The following is a 14,699-nucleotide window of genomic DNA, read 5'->3' as shown; positions in this document are numbered from 1 at the left end:
GTGAAGGAAAAAGAATATCTGAGTTTGAGATTTCAAAGATGTAGAAAATGACCAGCACATGAACAAAGCATTATTTAAAAACAAGAACAGTCTTCTGTGGTGTCTATACATTTTGTTTTCTGCAATAGATTATTTGGCTTTTCACATTAGCATCCCATTTCAAACAAAAGAGGAAGCTGTGTTTGGGAAAAATCCAGAAAAATTGAGTTTCCCAATTTGTGTGCGATTTTCCCTCTGCACAGCTGTTTTTACTTGGAATATTTCTTGTCCAAACAGGACATTTTACTTCGCTAGAGGAAAGAATTTGTGGAAGGTTTCTTCAGGTACTTGCAATGGGTATGAGTTGGAGGGAAATAACCATTTTTATGTAACAATTGACTCGCTAAATTTATTTTTGGCAGAGGTGAGTCTGGAGGTCTGTTATTCAGGTTGCATTCTGAATAAATTTTCATCTGCTACTAAGAGGGGTAACTGTAATTAGGGAGGTGAGGAGGATACAGCTGTAGGGTGTAGCCTTGGAAAGCCAAGGGCAGATTTGAGAGCCGTTACTCCTGGTCTTCATGTTTCATGCTGAGTTCTGAGCTCAGCAAGATCACAAATTTCTGCTCTTCAAACCCAAGTCACTAACTGCTGAATGAGTGAAGCCACAGGGTCTGCCAGCAACATCCAGCCTTCATCAATCTCTGCTGAGCTGGGCGGGCAGCAAAGTGATGGGTTATAAATTTGCTGGACTGAGTACAGTCATGAGCAAGTTCTACTTTGCAATCTGGAGACTCTTTTTAAAACTGCTTACCTCAATTCTGCCTCAACTTTTTATGAACTAACAAAGCAGGTTCTTTTTCCCTTCCCATCGAGTTTTGTCACCCAAACCATCTGTACCTGTGCCAGCTGAACTTTCCTGGAATGAAAGAGGTTTGAGTTGTAAATACACACAACTTCCGATGCATGTCACAAAAGTATTGTGTGAGGATGTACTTCCCTCCTTGTGGACATAGTTCTCCTATATTAATTTTTGGGAGTTAGCTTTTAAAAAATACTTTAGCAGTCACTTCCTTTCATTTGCTGCTCATAGTGAAAAGCAAACTCTGACATTATTTTGTTAGTAATGTTGGAGAATTCATGTATGGGGTTAATACTTCAGCCTTTCTTACAATAAATAATACAGAATGGTACCACATTAATGAGAATAATTGAAGTGTAATGTAATTAAATTTGTATCTAAGCCCTGAAACTTCCTGTGAATGATAGCTCCTACTGGTTTAACTGTGTGGTGAAAAAGCTTGTACCAGTTTTGTCCCAGATGACAGTCAAATGCGGTTTGCAGGAAGTTATCTCATGTTCCACCTGTGTCCAATGGCAATTTGAAATTTGGCTGAGAGAAACAGTTCTTTTCAGAGAAAAGAGAAAGTCTCTCTTTGTGCATCAGAGCATTCCTAGAAGTCCTGACTCTGGAAACAAATATATCTCTTTTCTGGAATATCTTGATACTAGGCATGTAAACTTCTGTGGTTACTTTGGCTTGGTGTATTTATTAAGACATCACAGATGTATTTTACTTGTTGTGGTTTAAGAACGGTATTCCTCAACTGGAAACATTGCAAACCATGAGTTGCTTGCTTGCTCCCCTCTCCTCTTCCCAACTTTGATGATCTGGAGAGGAGAACTGGAGGCACAAAAGGCAAAGATCATGGGCTGCAATAAGAACAATTTACTGGAAACGGCAATGAATAGACAACGAACAGTAACAGCAACAATGCTAATAAAGAGTGTACAAGAAACGATTTGCACCCAAGTTCACACCCCCAACAATACCCAGCCATTCTCTCTGCCTGCTAATTGAGCTGGCAGGCAGCCATTTCCCAGAAAATGAGGTGAGGTGCTACAGAAGTTCTGGGTCCTGGCCATGGCCCCTCCTGGCTCCTGGAGAAATTAAACCTGTCTTACCCAGAACCAGGACGCTACATTCTTTATATCATAACTTTCTTTTTGTATCAGTTTTATTATCTATGCAAATGGCAGCCAGGTAGCCTTCCTTGAGTGGCGCACATGTCTCAAATAAGGCAAGGCTAAGATTTGAGTTAAATAGAAAAACATACTTTTAGTATAGGCTTCTTTACCATACCCTGTAATTTCTGCATATATTTCTAGATATACAATTGGTGTCAGATGATTAGAGTGCAAATTTTTTAAAGTCTTTGTATTTTTGTTTTGAGGGGCTTTCTGCCGTCCCTTTCCCAAAAGCAGAGAGATCCATGATAAAAAAAATACACCTTTTTTCATGATAACAAAGCTATTCTTCTCAACAGATGTGTGTGCCATGAGAACATACGATATTGGTGTAGAGGGTATAAAGTGGTGCCAGTGATGATGTATACGGATGTGGCACCAGCCAGGCAGAAAATTAGCACCCCATCTAAAATGTGGAAGAAGAGTTTAGTAGTAAATGTGAGTTAGAACTTTGTAAAGCAGCTCTACCTTCTAACGTCCAAGGAAACAATAGAGAGTAACTAAGTCTGTGTGTATTTTTGGGCATCCCTGGGAATCAGTTTTATATTTTGTCCTTATGTAATGTACATAGAGGTTGCTATTCAATATTTTGTAATGCCTGCCCTTGAATTGACACCTGGTATATTGAGTCACAAAATGCCAGTAAAACAGGCAGAACAAATGCATCTTAATATCTTCCGACAATCTATGCTAGATATGTATTTTTTTTTACTGCCAAGCAGAAAGAACAGAAACATACTGACTAATTTTTACCAGAACAATAATCAGACATCCACCAGTAAACATGAGTGTAGGCCAGAGGAAAGCAAAGAGGAGACCTTTTGTGGGATAAAGTCTGCTTAAAATGACGTTGGTCTGTGTTCCTCTTGGGTCATAGTAACATGGGAAAGTCTGGTATTTTTTGAAATTGCTTGCAATTATTTCTATTTGTGCCTTAACTTCTTTAGAGTTCTCCAACTTGTCTGGGACGTATGAGCACTGAAATAAGAAATCAAAGCGATTCATTAAGACAAATACTCCAATACAAAGTTTTTAGTTAAGTCAGACTGTGTGAAAAAATCATGCTGGTACTGAAAAAATCCTCTGTGGTTTGGCATCCCTGGACATTGTCTTGGTTTCGTTATGCCCATTTACCAGGCCACTCTTCCCTGTTTCCATCAGTCTATGCCCCCAGTCTGCAGATTTACAGATTGGAGTTATGTTGTTGGAAATCAATAACATACATGCTCAAAAAAATCCTGCAGTCTTTGACACTGTCACTTCATTATTACAGTGCCAAACTCCAGTTCCTAACAGAGCTTCTAGGCACTGCCACAGCAGGAAAGTGTTCATTGTGCAGAAATTCACACTGGCTTGTCAGTGTGCACAAGAATGAAGTTGTTTCCCTGTACATCTCTGGTTGTAAGTAGTAGAAAAATACAAGCATGGCTGTTGGAGGCTTCCTATTTGTCTTTGTAAAAGAAAACTATTTTGACTTGTAGTAATAATTCAGTTACTTAGTTTTCAGTGGAAACAGAGTTTGAAGCAGTAATTTTTTTTTTTTGTTTTGTTGTTCATAAACTTTTTCTGCAGTATTATTTTGTGTATATAATAATGCTTCAATATACTAAACTGGAACCTGGCCAAGGGAAAAGCGGGGATGGTTCCTGACCTGAAAATTTTACTTGCATTAGTACAGTTAGATAGGATATCAAGAAGTTGCCTCCCCTTGCAGCGAACAAGGCTCTTGTTTCCATCTATGGTCAGTAATTTCTGTTTGCTCCTTCATCGTATGTAGCTTTCCCTGAGACAATCATAAAGACAGGTATTAGCTAGAAAAATTCTCTTCAGCTTAAGTGTTTTATGCTATTGGGTTTCCACTGGGGGAAGCTTTAATCTATATAAATGCTTTGCACTTGTAATCTCAGGATGTTTGTTCTGGATTCTTAAAGTACTTCAGTCTTGGGCATCCAAGATCTCCATTTTCACTGATTTGTTTCTTCTTTCTGTCTAAAATGTGCATCATGTTGCAATTTTCTCCTTTATTCCCTGCTTCATAATATACAGTTAAAAACCAAGTAAAATTGGGATTTGTTCTCTTACTTTGGATAGTTTTAAACTTTATGTTTCTCACGTGCTCATTCAACAAGGAACTGAGCAAGCCACAGCTTATAAACCATTTGTTACAATGGGTCTTCAACTGGGAGACTTTCATATTTTAAAATGTTCATAGGTGTTCTATATTCCTGTTTGTGTAATTCCTTTAAAAGTATTAACTTAATATTTAATGTAATATTTAAAAGAAAATAAACTGTAATTTCTGGAATGTTTTAAAATTGCCTTTGTGTAAGCTCAGACAATAACATGTAAAAGATGAGTTACTCCTGCTGTTACTGTGCTGCTTGGTTTAAAAACTATCAGCCCCTCTCTTTAAAGGTGTTTTAGATAGTAGCAAAGAATGAGTATGCAATCTGTGTTGTAAGTACCTTAGGATTTCTTTCCAGTGTATCTTCAGTCTGGTAGAGCATAACCTCCTGTCCTGAGGCTGTCAGATTAACCCACACTTGTAGACAAGGATAAGGAAAGATTTCCTCATCCTCTGGGCCTTTGCTGTTTGGGCAGAAAACTTTTTCCTTGATGTTAGCTTTGAGTACCTTGCACACAGTTTCTGTTGTCCAAACACTACAAAAACAAAACAAAAGGTATTCCTTTGAAGCTCATCAGAAGCATCTGTTGGGAGTTGCATGTGAAAACACATCTATGTGTGCTGGCTTGGCCGGAGTTCATAGCTGCTCCATCCTGCTGTGAATAAACTATGCCCACCCTGAATCTATGGCTACACCTGGAGGAGGTCTGCTGTAGCGAGTAAGTTGAGGAAAACAGTTTTGTTGTTGTTTTTTATGCATTCTGTGGTTTTTAGTTAGATTCTGACCTCTCCATCTGTAACTGGCTTCATGTTATTCAAGAAAGAAATATTGCTATGGATTTTAAAATGTGATAGTAAATACCTGGAATTCAGTACACTTCATGTCCCAGAAATATTTTTGACTGATTTCATTCAATAAGTCTCAGAACTCAGATCTGTTTTCCCCACTTCTATTTTTTTTATTACATGGGCCTCTTACATAAAGAAGTAGCAGGATTTTGTCTGGAAAATATTAATTTTTAGTGTTGCTTATCTGTTTTTCTCCAGAGTTACTTTTCTATTATTGATAACACATTAAATTTTGCTCACAGAAGTCTACTTTGGTGTCAAAGAAAGTTGAGAAACAGTCTCACTCCAGTTCTTATGAAACTACTCTTGATACATGTATCCATCTTTTGTAATGTAATCTGGAGGCAGAAAAATAAGTATGTGAATTACTCTGTTTTAAAGAGAATGTGTTTCAAATAATTTTGAGATTAAAGGTGCTCTAGCAAGAAGAATGAGGTGGATGTCCTTACTTTCTCTGTCATGATCTTGAAATACGAAAGTGGGCTGCAGTTCCTTGCCTTGTTACTTTGATATTTTGCAATTTGATTTTGTATGTGTAGGCAGAACTTGCAAAATTAAATAAAAGGGTGGGCATAAGTCACTCCTTCAGTGTTCATTATGTTCCGTAATATTTGGTGTGGCACACTGGGTTGTTGAAGGTGCTCATTTCTTATGATGGTTAATTTGGAAGTAAGGTTAACAGATTCTTGAGTGAACAATTTTACCATTACTTCTGTTGCTCAAGTTTTATTAAACAAGACTCTCTCCTGCCCATGAAAGAGCTTTTTTTTAACTGTTTCTATTTATGCAAGACTTGGCTTTTCATTGTCAAGCTTTGATAAGCATGGTTTGCATTTTGATTCTACAGCAAATGTTTTTATTTAGTCTATTTTGTTTAGCCCTGAGGAGATTAATTTCCCTCTTTTCTGTGCTCACTTGTGCCTGATGAATTCTTGGCACACTTTCTTCCTCTTCTGTTTAAATCCTTATGAGCTCTTTGAGAGCACTTTGTCTATTGTAGAATTTACTTATGTATATTTTATCACTGTTTTAATTATTGTATATGATGCTACAGGAAAGAGAATAGCTTTGTTTCATAAACAAATGGCTTTTATTACCTCTTAGTGTAAAATGGCACAATGGTGATTCCAATAAAAAAGTACATCATCATGGAGCATGCAACCATTCCCAGTCCGAGGCATAGCGCTCTTGTCTCCCCTCGCTTTTGTGCAGTCACCAACTTCTTTCCCAGCATGATTTAGAGTTGTGAAACTTGAACAACCTCTTTTTGGTACAAAATAAAATACAGAAAGAAAGGGAAAATATGACAGTCATTGAAGTTATATAACAAGTTTCTGAAATACAATAGGTGGCAGAACAGCCCAATTTTTGCAAAAACTAGAACTAAAAAACTCCAACCAAACTTGCTGTGGTTTTTTGTTATTGTTAGACTCTCCTTTTACATTTTAAATTTACCGTGTAGTACCTTAAGAAGTGTGTGTGTGTGTGTGTAAGCCAGGAGACAAGGTAGGAAAACCTGGTAACTTCTGGGGAGAATTCTGTTAACATTCCAGTTGTCCTTAGACTTAATTCAGTTTATGTTGCTGCTTCTCTGAAGTTAGAGTTGTTTCACTGTATATTGGTAAAGGCTGCCTGAAGGGAAAACCTTCCCAGAGCAGAAACCTTTATACATTATGCGTTTTCTCCTGGAGTAGTTTGAAATGGTGTGATCTTATTTCAAAATAACTGAAATAATGAAAAATTTAGCATTTGAGATTTCTGACTTCTGCATGTTTACTTGGCCTTGCCAATTCAGAGGTGCTCCAAACCTGCTGTCCGAGGAGTGTTGGTGTTCGACTCTGGAGAACTAACTCTTGGGCAGAGCTGTCTAAACCTGAGCTCAGAATTGACTGGTATTAGCCCCTCCACTCCCTTGACAAAAAGCATTTCAAATGATCCATATTTTGTTGATGAGAATCTGAAAATTATTGCCATGAGTCCATATGCCATTGAATCATTATGAGTGACGTATAGTTTTCTATAGAAATAGTCCAGAACTTTCACTGCAAGTTCAACCCATCGCCAGTATCTGCTGCACTGACAGCTGTGATTGGTGGTATGTGGAGCTTTGGTTTTTAATGAAAACATGGCAAAAGCTGTTTTTATGGAAATGTCAAGACTGGCAAGATTTGTATGACCTTTCTGGAGATAAGAGAGGAAAGCAGAGCAAAAGGAGAAAAAAAAAAAAAGACAGTCATGCCAAATTAGTTTTCCTTTTTGTTCTGCACACAACACAGTGGAGCACAGCTCTAGGCAGTGCTTTTCAGGATTTTAGTTTCAGGTGTGTGCAACTTTTCAGTGCTTATCCCTACTGGCTGGTCTTCAGGATGGCATAGCTCCTGCCTAAATCTGCCTGTGTTCAGACTTAGATTTATATACAGTGAAAGACAAACACAAACCAAAGTTAGCAAATAGGCTCTTCAGGTTATCTGTGAACAGATGTTCTCCAGCTGCTACAGGCTGGCAGAGCTGTGGTGTGACTGCATGTGGGGGACCATGCTGAATTTGGTGAAAGATGAGACAGGCCTCAAAGCTATGAGCATCAGCTCTTAAAGGAATGACTAGAAATATATTCTGAATGTTCTTTCCTTTCCTGCTATTTCTGGTTTTCCCTGGTAAAAGTGTCTTTGATTGTTTTATGATCAAAGGAAAAAGGTATTTGAAAATTAACGTCCTACTGCTATAACACCTGAATGTTAGTTCTCTTAGCAATAAAAATATAGATGTCTGTGGACAGTAAAACTCCTTTGGTCATTTAGCAAAACTTGTGGTTAGTTGCAGATTTTAAGAATACATTTTGAATTTGGTAGTATTTGATATCATCAAAGTAGAAGGCTGGTGTTGGGAAGGACGGATAAATACAATTGTTCCAAATAGTACAGCCAGGATGAAAACAATATCCCCTACTGGCTGGACAATACCCTTACCTACAGATAAGTCCAAAAGTCAAATGGATTGTTCCATCTCAACCCCCAAAATATATGGTTCATCCCACATCTGTAATCCTACCCTGAAGCATCAAGTGTCTGTAACCCCATTGGCCCAAGTCCTGTTCCAACCCACCTTGAAGCCCCCTGATAAGGGGTCTCCGAGGGGCCAGACGTCCTCTTAGACCTTCCCCTCTCTTGAAACTTCCCCTCTCTTGGATCTTCCGCCCTCTTAGAACTTCCACCCTCTCCTGGAGCATCCTCTCTATCCCTTGTCTCTCCCCTCCCCCATCCCCTCAGGCCTTGTCATGTGCTGCATCTGGCAGCTCCAAGCAAGACCTTTCACCATCCCTAATAAACCTTATATTCCAAGAGCAGCCTTCAGAGATCTCTTGTCTCCATTCATCAAAGCTGTCCTGGAGCCCAGCTTTCCCTACAGGCTGGTTTTAGGTATCCCTAGAAACTAAACAAGTTATTTTTAGAATACTGAATTTTGTCCACTTTCATATTTAAGCCCACTTTAAATAAAACATCCACATCCACTGTGAATTTTGCATACAGCATTTTGAGAGGAATTGTTTTTCTGATGATAACAGATAATTCAGTGGCGCTGTAAGAAGCATCTCAATTTGCAAATTACCATAGATGAACTTCCCTTGTTTACTGCCATTTGAATTTAATACAGAAGGTGAGCTAATGCCCTTAAGTAAGGTTGTACTGTGTTTTGCTTTGTCAGTGGGGCTATAGGTAGAACATGTGGTATCAAATCTCCCAGCACACGCGTGCTGTGCTTGCATATTCATGTGTAACTGTGGAGAGCTGTGTGCAGCAAGGAAACTTGCACAGTAAGTGTCAGTGACTGTTCCTTGAAACCTTCTATCATTTCTTTTAGTTTGGAAAATGTGAAATAAAAAAGAATTCCAGTGTACTAGAATATCAGAACACTGTGCAACACAGTATCTTAATACCAATTGTTATTAAACTGGCTCTCCTTTACATAATGAGCAGGTTGGTCAGAGAGGGAAGTGGAATAAAGGAACATTATCAGGCCTGGAGCGCAAGCCCTGAGACCAAATGGTACTGCAGGCCCTTATAGCATGGTGGGTAGATAATGATAGATAAGCAAAAACCTGTGTAATTAATAAGAAATTCTTATATACAGTAACAATGATTAATATTTAATTTTCTGTGAGAAATTGAAAAAATGAAGGCCGGTACTGCCACTGTGACTTATGGAAAACTTATAGTGTCCTAGAGCTGTTAACATATTGAATTTTGATGAACCATAATATTTACGGAGCTGTCCCATTTACACAGAAACAGTGGATTAATCAACCCCCTTGTTACATGGAAAACAAGAATTGTGGGGCTATTGACTGAAGAAGTAATAAAAACTTTAATTGCCCCAAAAGTCTGCTTGTATGCCAGCCACACGTGCAGTGGATCTACCACTAAACTCATTCTCCTAACCATCTAAAACTAGCAGGCCACCTCTTTAAGACACAAAAGGAACTTGCATGTGTAAATAGGAAATTTTTCTTAAGTGGCCCAGAGGATAAATTGCAGTGTTGTTCCCCATCCTGACACCAGAGAGTCTGCCTGACCCTTGCTCTCTGCAAAGGCTGCTAAGTGATGCTGTTTGCTTTTGTTTCCCCAGTTCAGATAACTGCTTCACCCCAAAGGGAATAAGGACATGTAAATTATGCAGAGAATGTTAACAAGAAAGATTCATCTAAAAATACCACCCTGAGGGCTTCTATAAACATAAAAAATAACCAGCTAGGTCTTCAGGCAATGTAAAACGGGGATGCTTACATCATTGTTGTGTTGCTGTAGCAAATTAGCTGTAAATGAGGTCCCTAAAACCGAAATATACATTTTTCTGGTGCATTTTTTTTTGCTTTCAAATGTAGAAGACCAGAAAAATCTGTAACACTATTTCATGCATGTGCAGGAGAATTTAAGAGGAAGCACAGGACTGCAAAGGAAACCCATGTTCTTTTTTTTTTTTTTCTTTCTTACAGAAACATTCCTGTGTATTAATGCTGAAAATAATTAATTTTCTGGCTGTCAAGACAAAGCAAAGTTCCATACATATAGAAAACATATTTACTTGGAGTTTCTTCATTGTTTTAAAGGTTAATTTTTTTTCTGATTAAAAGTGTCTTCTGTCTCCTTGCTCTGTCTGTGTATATTAGAAGGAGCATTGAAATAGCTGGTTTAGTGTTTCCTCTGACAAAACCATTAAATATTTTAAAATTAAACATTACAGAAGAGTTGACCCAGGAAGTTTGAGTAAAATTGAATTGGAAGATGCTGAAGTGTACAAAGCAAGGCTTAGTCCAGCGTTCAAGGGAAAATGTAAATGTATTTTTGTGTGAGAACCCCAGCCTTGCTTTGGGGCCTCATGTGGTGGTGAAATTCCTCCTCCAACCCATGCTTCCAAAGAAAAACGCAGGCTTAGCTGTTCGGTCTCAAGGCAGTTTATTGCTAGTTATCTAACAGATTATGTTCTTGGACTGCGGCTATTTGATCAGCAGCCTGGGTAGAGGCACACACACACCCTGACATCCTCTCTATCTGCTGTCTTCTTCGTCTCTCTCCCCGCCCAGGGCTGCTGCTATCTTTTATAAGATATATTATGTATAACATGTTTACAGTTATTCCCCAATACCTACTACCTACGTTGCCAAGTGTTTTTCTACTCTAAACCAATCTGTGAGTGCCAACATCACCAAGAACATGGAGGTAAGGAAGAAGAAGGAGGAAGAACAGGATCAGCCCACTTTCCTCCATCTTAGAACTTCTGACCCCCATGTACAAAGTGAAAACCCCCCTGGACAAGTGCTAAAACCCCCCTGTACAATACTAAAAAAATTTTCCCCTCTGTTTTGTAACTACTTTTACTATACTATCTAACCTTTTGTGATTGCTTGTTCCACCTCCAAAGTTGGTAATTCATTCCATGGCTCAAACTCAAAATCACAGCTGTTTTTCAGTTGTTTGCCAGGGTCTAGAATGCTTCTGACCAAGGCCTGGAACCTCTAAAAATGTCTGAGAGACATTTTGAGTTCCCACATTTTTGTACTGCAGATTTTATGCAATTTTATTTTATACATTCCATACCTATTAGGAATGTATAAACTGCAAATGTTTTGATAATATTCCCTCTGCCAAATCTTTTGCAATCCAGTTAAACTCTACAGTACATTAGCTGTGCATTTTTGATGTATAATAATTGCATTTGTAGCTGCTAGTGATAATCTTAGGGATGCCATCTGCTCAGAGGTATTTGATATTGTCAGGAGGTCTCTACCTCCTCCTACTGTCTCATCTTTTGAGGAGTTTCCAGTGGTGTGGCCTCAGATGGGACCTCTCTCTCAAGCTATTCCAGACTGCTCTTAATTTGGGTAAGATACGAGTAGCACTGATGAATTTACCTTGCTTACAGAAGAAAGGCTGGTAATTCCCTCTATTGAATTTAAGTTGGGAATAAGTATTAACAGTGAGATAGTGTTGTGGTTTTGTGGTTTGGTTTTAATTTGAGCTGATTTTTCCCACACTATATGGTGAATCTTCAGTGAGTATTTATGTATTGCTTTCAGATGAACATTATGTTCTAATACAGCATCATACAAGAAGAGCGATGCAAGTCATCCACATCTCTAAAGTGATGAGGACTTTTTAAACAGGCCTGTACCTGTTGGCCTCTATTGCTTCTGCATGCAAAACAGCCATTTGTTTTCCCTGTCAAATGCCAACTTAAGCCACCTTGTTGTATTCTCAAAACACCTTGTATAGATAAAATAAAAATTGCCAGCTTTGCTGGATTTGTAAGAGGAGCACAGTACTTGGTGACAATTTATTGGCCAAATACTTCTTGTAAGAACCAACAGGTAAAAGTTTTAGATTTATAAATATGAGCTCTGTACTCGTTATATTACTGGAATCGTGCTCATGTTTACATACTTAGGACTCTCTCTAGGTAGAGTTAGTTGGATCATTCACACTTGCTTATCTGTGTTTCCATGGGTACTTCAGCTCTGCTTAGATTATTCCTTTCTGTTTCAATCCTATGTTCATCATTTTCTCATCTGCTGCCCCACCACTTACAACAGGCTGTAGTCAAAACTGCATTTCTGTTAACACTTTCTTTCCCTTTGCCCAGTCTCTAGTAGTTACAGGCATTTCTTGCTGGTCCTGGGGAAGTGCTGCGGATGAGGAACACCAGTTTTTTCATTACTTAACAAGCTTTCTGTGTGTGTGGGACCACAAATACTGTATGTTACAGAATGAGGTGATGCTGAGCCTTCGTGGAAAAGTGCACAGAAAAATTTCTTATGCAGTTGTGTTGGAAACCTGAAACAGCAATATTTTTACTGTGACAAGATACAACTGTTTATTTTATGAAATACGCTGTATAATTTTGCTTTATTCCTGAACTGTTTACCAGATGTACCACTAGAGTGAATTAAAGAAGTTAGATTTTTAATTATCTAAAAATATACGCAGTTGTTTAAGACTAATTCTATTAGCTTTTAAGCATGGTGATTCTTAGAAAACAAAAAAATGGGGGAGAAAAAGAGAGAAGATACTTGCTTCATTCAGCTGTTCTGAAATCTTTCTGGGGTACTTTTTCCTTTGATTCTGTGCTGTAGAGAGCTGCACAGAAGGAATCAGTTTAAGAGGAGATTTTTGGGAAGCCTTCAAAACTTTGTGTGACTGGTTCCTCTCTAACTTAGGGGTAGGTAAGCACCTAGGATCTCTAGAGTAATACTGAACACGCAAAGCCATGAAACTTCTAAGAGCAAAAGTGCATTTACCATTAAAATGAGTAAGAACTATGGTCTTACAAGAGCTACAGGCTCTTAATTTGTGAAAATATTATTTTTACCTTTGCTGACAGTTGTGAAGAATGATCAGATTGCATCTAGTTACAAAAGAGAGAATTCAACTGCATGCTACAGAAAAGTTATCTGCCCTGTCCTCCATACTGCTGCAGATGTAGAAAGCCTTTTGCTTCCCAAAACACTGTACTTTTAAAAACACAAAGCTATAACATGCTCCCAAGGAAAAAGTTGTCTAGAAATATACTCACAGTTTTTGATGAAATGCTGCTTTCTCTGATGAAAAAGTCTGTTACATGACAGACTTGGGATAGTAGTGGAGCTCAGAGCTGAAAGGGGTTTTTTTATTCTTTTGTGTATGTTGCTGGGTTTGCTTTGCTGTGGCTGAACTCCTAACTTAATTCCCCTATTACAAAGCCTTTTGTAACCATAAATGGTAAGGTATGAAAGAGCACTGTCCTTTGAGAAATTAATTGCTGGGAACCAGGAAGTCACAATACTAAGACTAAGCTTTCTCATACACTAGTGCCTTTACGACGCATTCTGGTGGATTTGTGTTAAACTATGGGCCTACTTCATTTGTACAATTCTTTTAGTTTAGAAATCTGACAGATCTTTTGGGTAAGATTTAAGGAATTGAACTGTATTGATGACCAGTGGTATTGATTCTTAATAACCTGAGTCATTACTAGCTGCATGGGAATGCTTTATTGCCACTATTTTCAGTGAGTTGGGATGCAACAGGTGCTGCAGTTCTGACTGTATGTCAGAGCCTTATTGATAAGAACATTCATCATGCCAGAGGCGCATTAGTGTCTAACGTGTTCCTCTAGCCAAAAAGCCAAGCCTATTTCTGGGACATAAAAACAGATAACTCCTGGCACAGAGCTTCAGAGATTTTTTTTTTTTTTTTTTGAAACTCTATTATTCGGAGTCCAAAGGAATTTGAATGAGTTAATCCAGTAGAATCATTAGGGGAGAACGGTAAGCAAGGGTATTTGCCCCTCCCTCCCCACTTTAGTATCTCATAATTACCTGTTTCAGTTTAAGCTCTTCTTCTAAAGTTGCTTTTGATAAAAGATTTGAAGTTGACAAGCTCAGAATGTTCATGCTGTTCTAAGATAACTGATTAATTTATTTCAGTAGGAGCCTTCTGTATATTATTACAGATGCAAAAGAGAGCACACAAAGCTAACCTGGATTTAGATAACTGTCTGGTAGAGATTTACAGCTAAGTAAGAGGAAGCCTGCTACTATCATCTAGATTAGAAAGACCTATGATCATAGCAATTTTATAATACTTGAGGAGTAATGTAGAGAAATTTTAAAAATTACATTTGAAGTTTGGAAAAAAGAGCCTTATGAATAAAAGTTATTTCTGGATAAAACAGGATCTGATTGAGTGGAGTTTTTATCTTTTTTAGTGCTTAGTAATCAAGACTGGATATTTCAAAGAGGCAGTCTTTGCTGGCTCAAGGAATTGTCAGGCTTTTAATGAGGAATTAGTTGTAAGTGATTTTTGGGTTCTGTGATTCAGGGTTCAAAGTAGAATACAAGGTAAGCTGTGCTGAATGAAATTCATGACTCTTTGAATCGAAGGTGTGTCCTCTGTCTCTCCTCTCTGTGTATGCCTTAACCCCAATGGCCAAAATAGATTTAGTTTCAGTGATAAATTCCCATAAATCTTTTAAAAAAGAGCAATGCCGCAACTTGGAAAATCTTGCCATATCTGTAAATTACTGAAGTAGTTGCACTCAAAATTGCCAGCCTCCAGAACTGCAAGTAGCTATCTGACAAATTAAAGGAAAATAAGATATATTTCTGGGGATTTATTTTCCCTGTAGAGTGATAACTGAAGAAAAATCATGTGAGAGAAGGTACATGGCTCTGAAAGTGACATTATGT

At 38.1% G+C, this 14,699-nt stretch overlaps 1 protein-coding gene across 1 annotated transcript; it reads right to left on the bottom strand.

Annotated features, from left to right (window-relative positions):
- Positions 1-2,670: 2,670 nt before the first annotated feature.
- LOC110475698 (putative calcium-activated potassium channel subunit beta) lies at positions 2,671-13,190 on the bottom strand. The gene is made up of 4 exons (XM_021540032.3): positions 13,046-13,190; positions 6,079-6,244; positions 4,473-4,668; positions 2,671-2,985 (listed from the first exon to the last, which is right to left on the bottom strand). Exons 2-4 carry the CDS (start codon positions 6,213-6,215, stop codon positions 2,716-2,718), a joined length of 603 nt encoding a protein of 200 aa, XP_021395707.1. The 5' UTR covers positions 6,216-6,244; positions 13,046-13,190; the 3' UTR covers positions 2,671-2,715.
- Between the last annotated feature and the right edge of the window lie 1,509 nt (positions 13,191-14,699).

This window comes from Lonchura striata, chromosome 15 (genome assembly GCF_046129695.1).
Source record: "Lonchura striata isolate bLonStr1 chromosome 15, bLonStr1.mat, whole genome shotgun sequence".
NCBI lineage: Eukaryota > Metazoa > Chordata > Aves > Passeriformes > Estrildidae > Lonchura > Lonchura striata.
The sequence above is the reverse complement of the archived record's forward strand: the minus strand, read 5'-3'. Positions and strand labels throughout refer to the sequence as shown.

Bases quoted from the DNA above. Each gene is read 5' to 3' on its own strand.
- LOC110475698 (XM_021540032.3), bottom strand. From the start codon at position 6,215: ATGCTGGGAAAGAAGTTGGTGACTGCACAAAAGCGAGGGGAGACAAGA. The intron at 4,669-6,078 runs GTAATAAAAGCC...TTGTTTTTGTAG, and splicing joins GTGCCATTTTACACTAAGAG to TGTTTGGACAACAGAAACTG. The intron at 2,986-4,472 runs GTACTTACAACA...TTCTTATTTCAG, and splicing joins CACTGGAAAGAAATCCTAAG to TGCTCATACGTCCCAGACAA.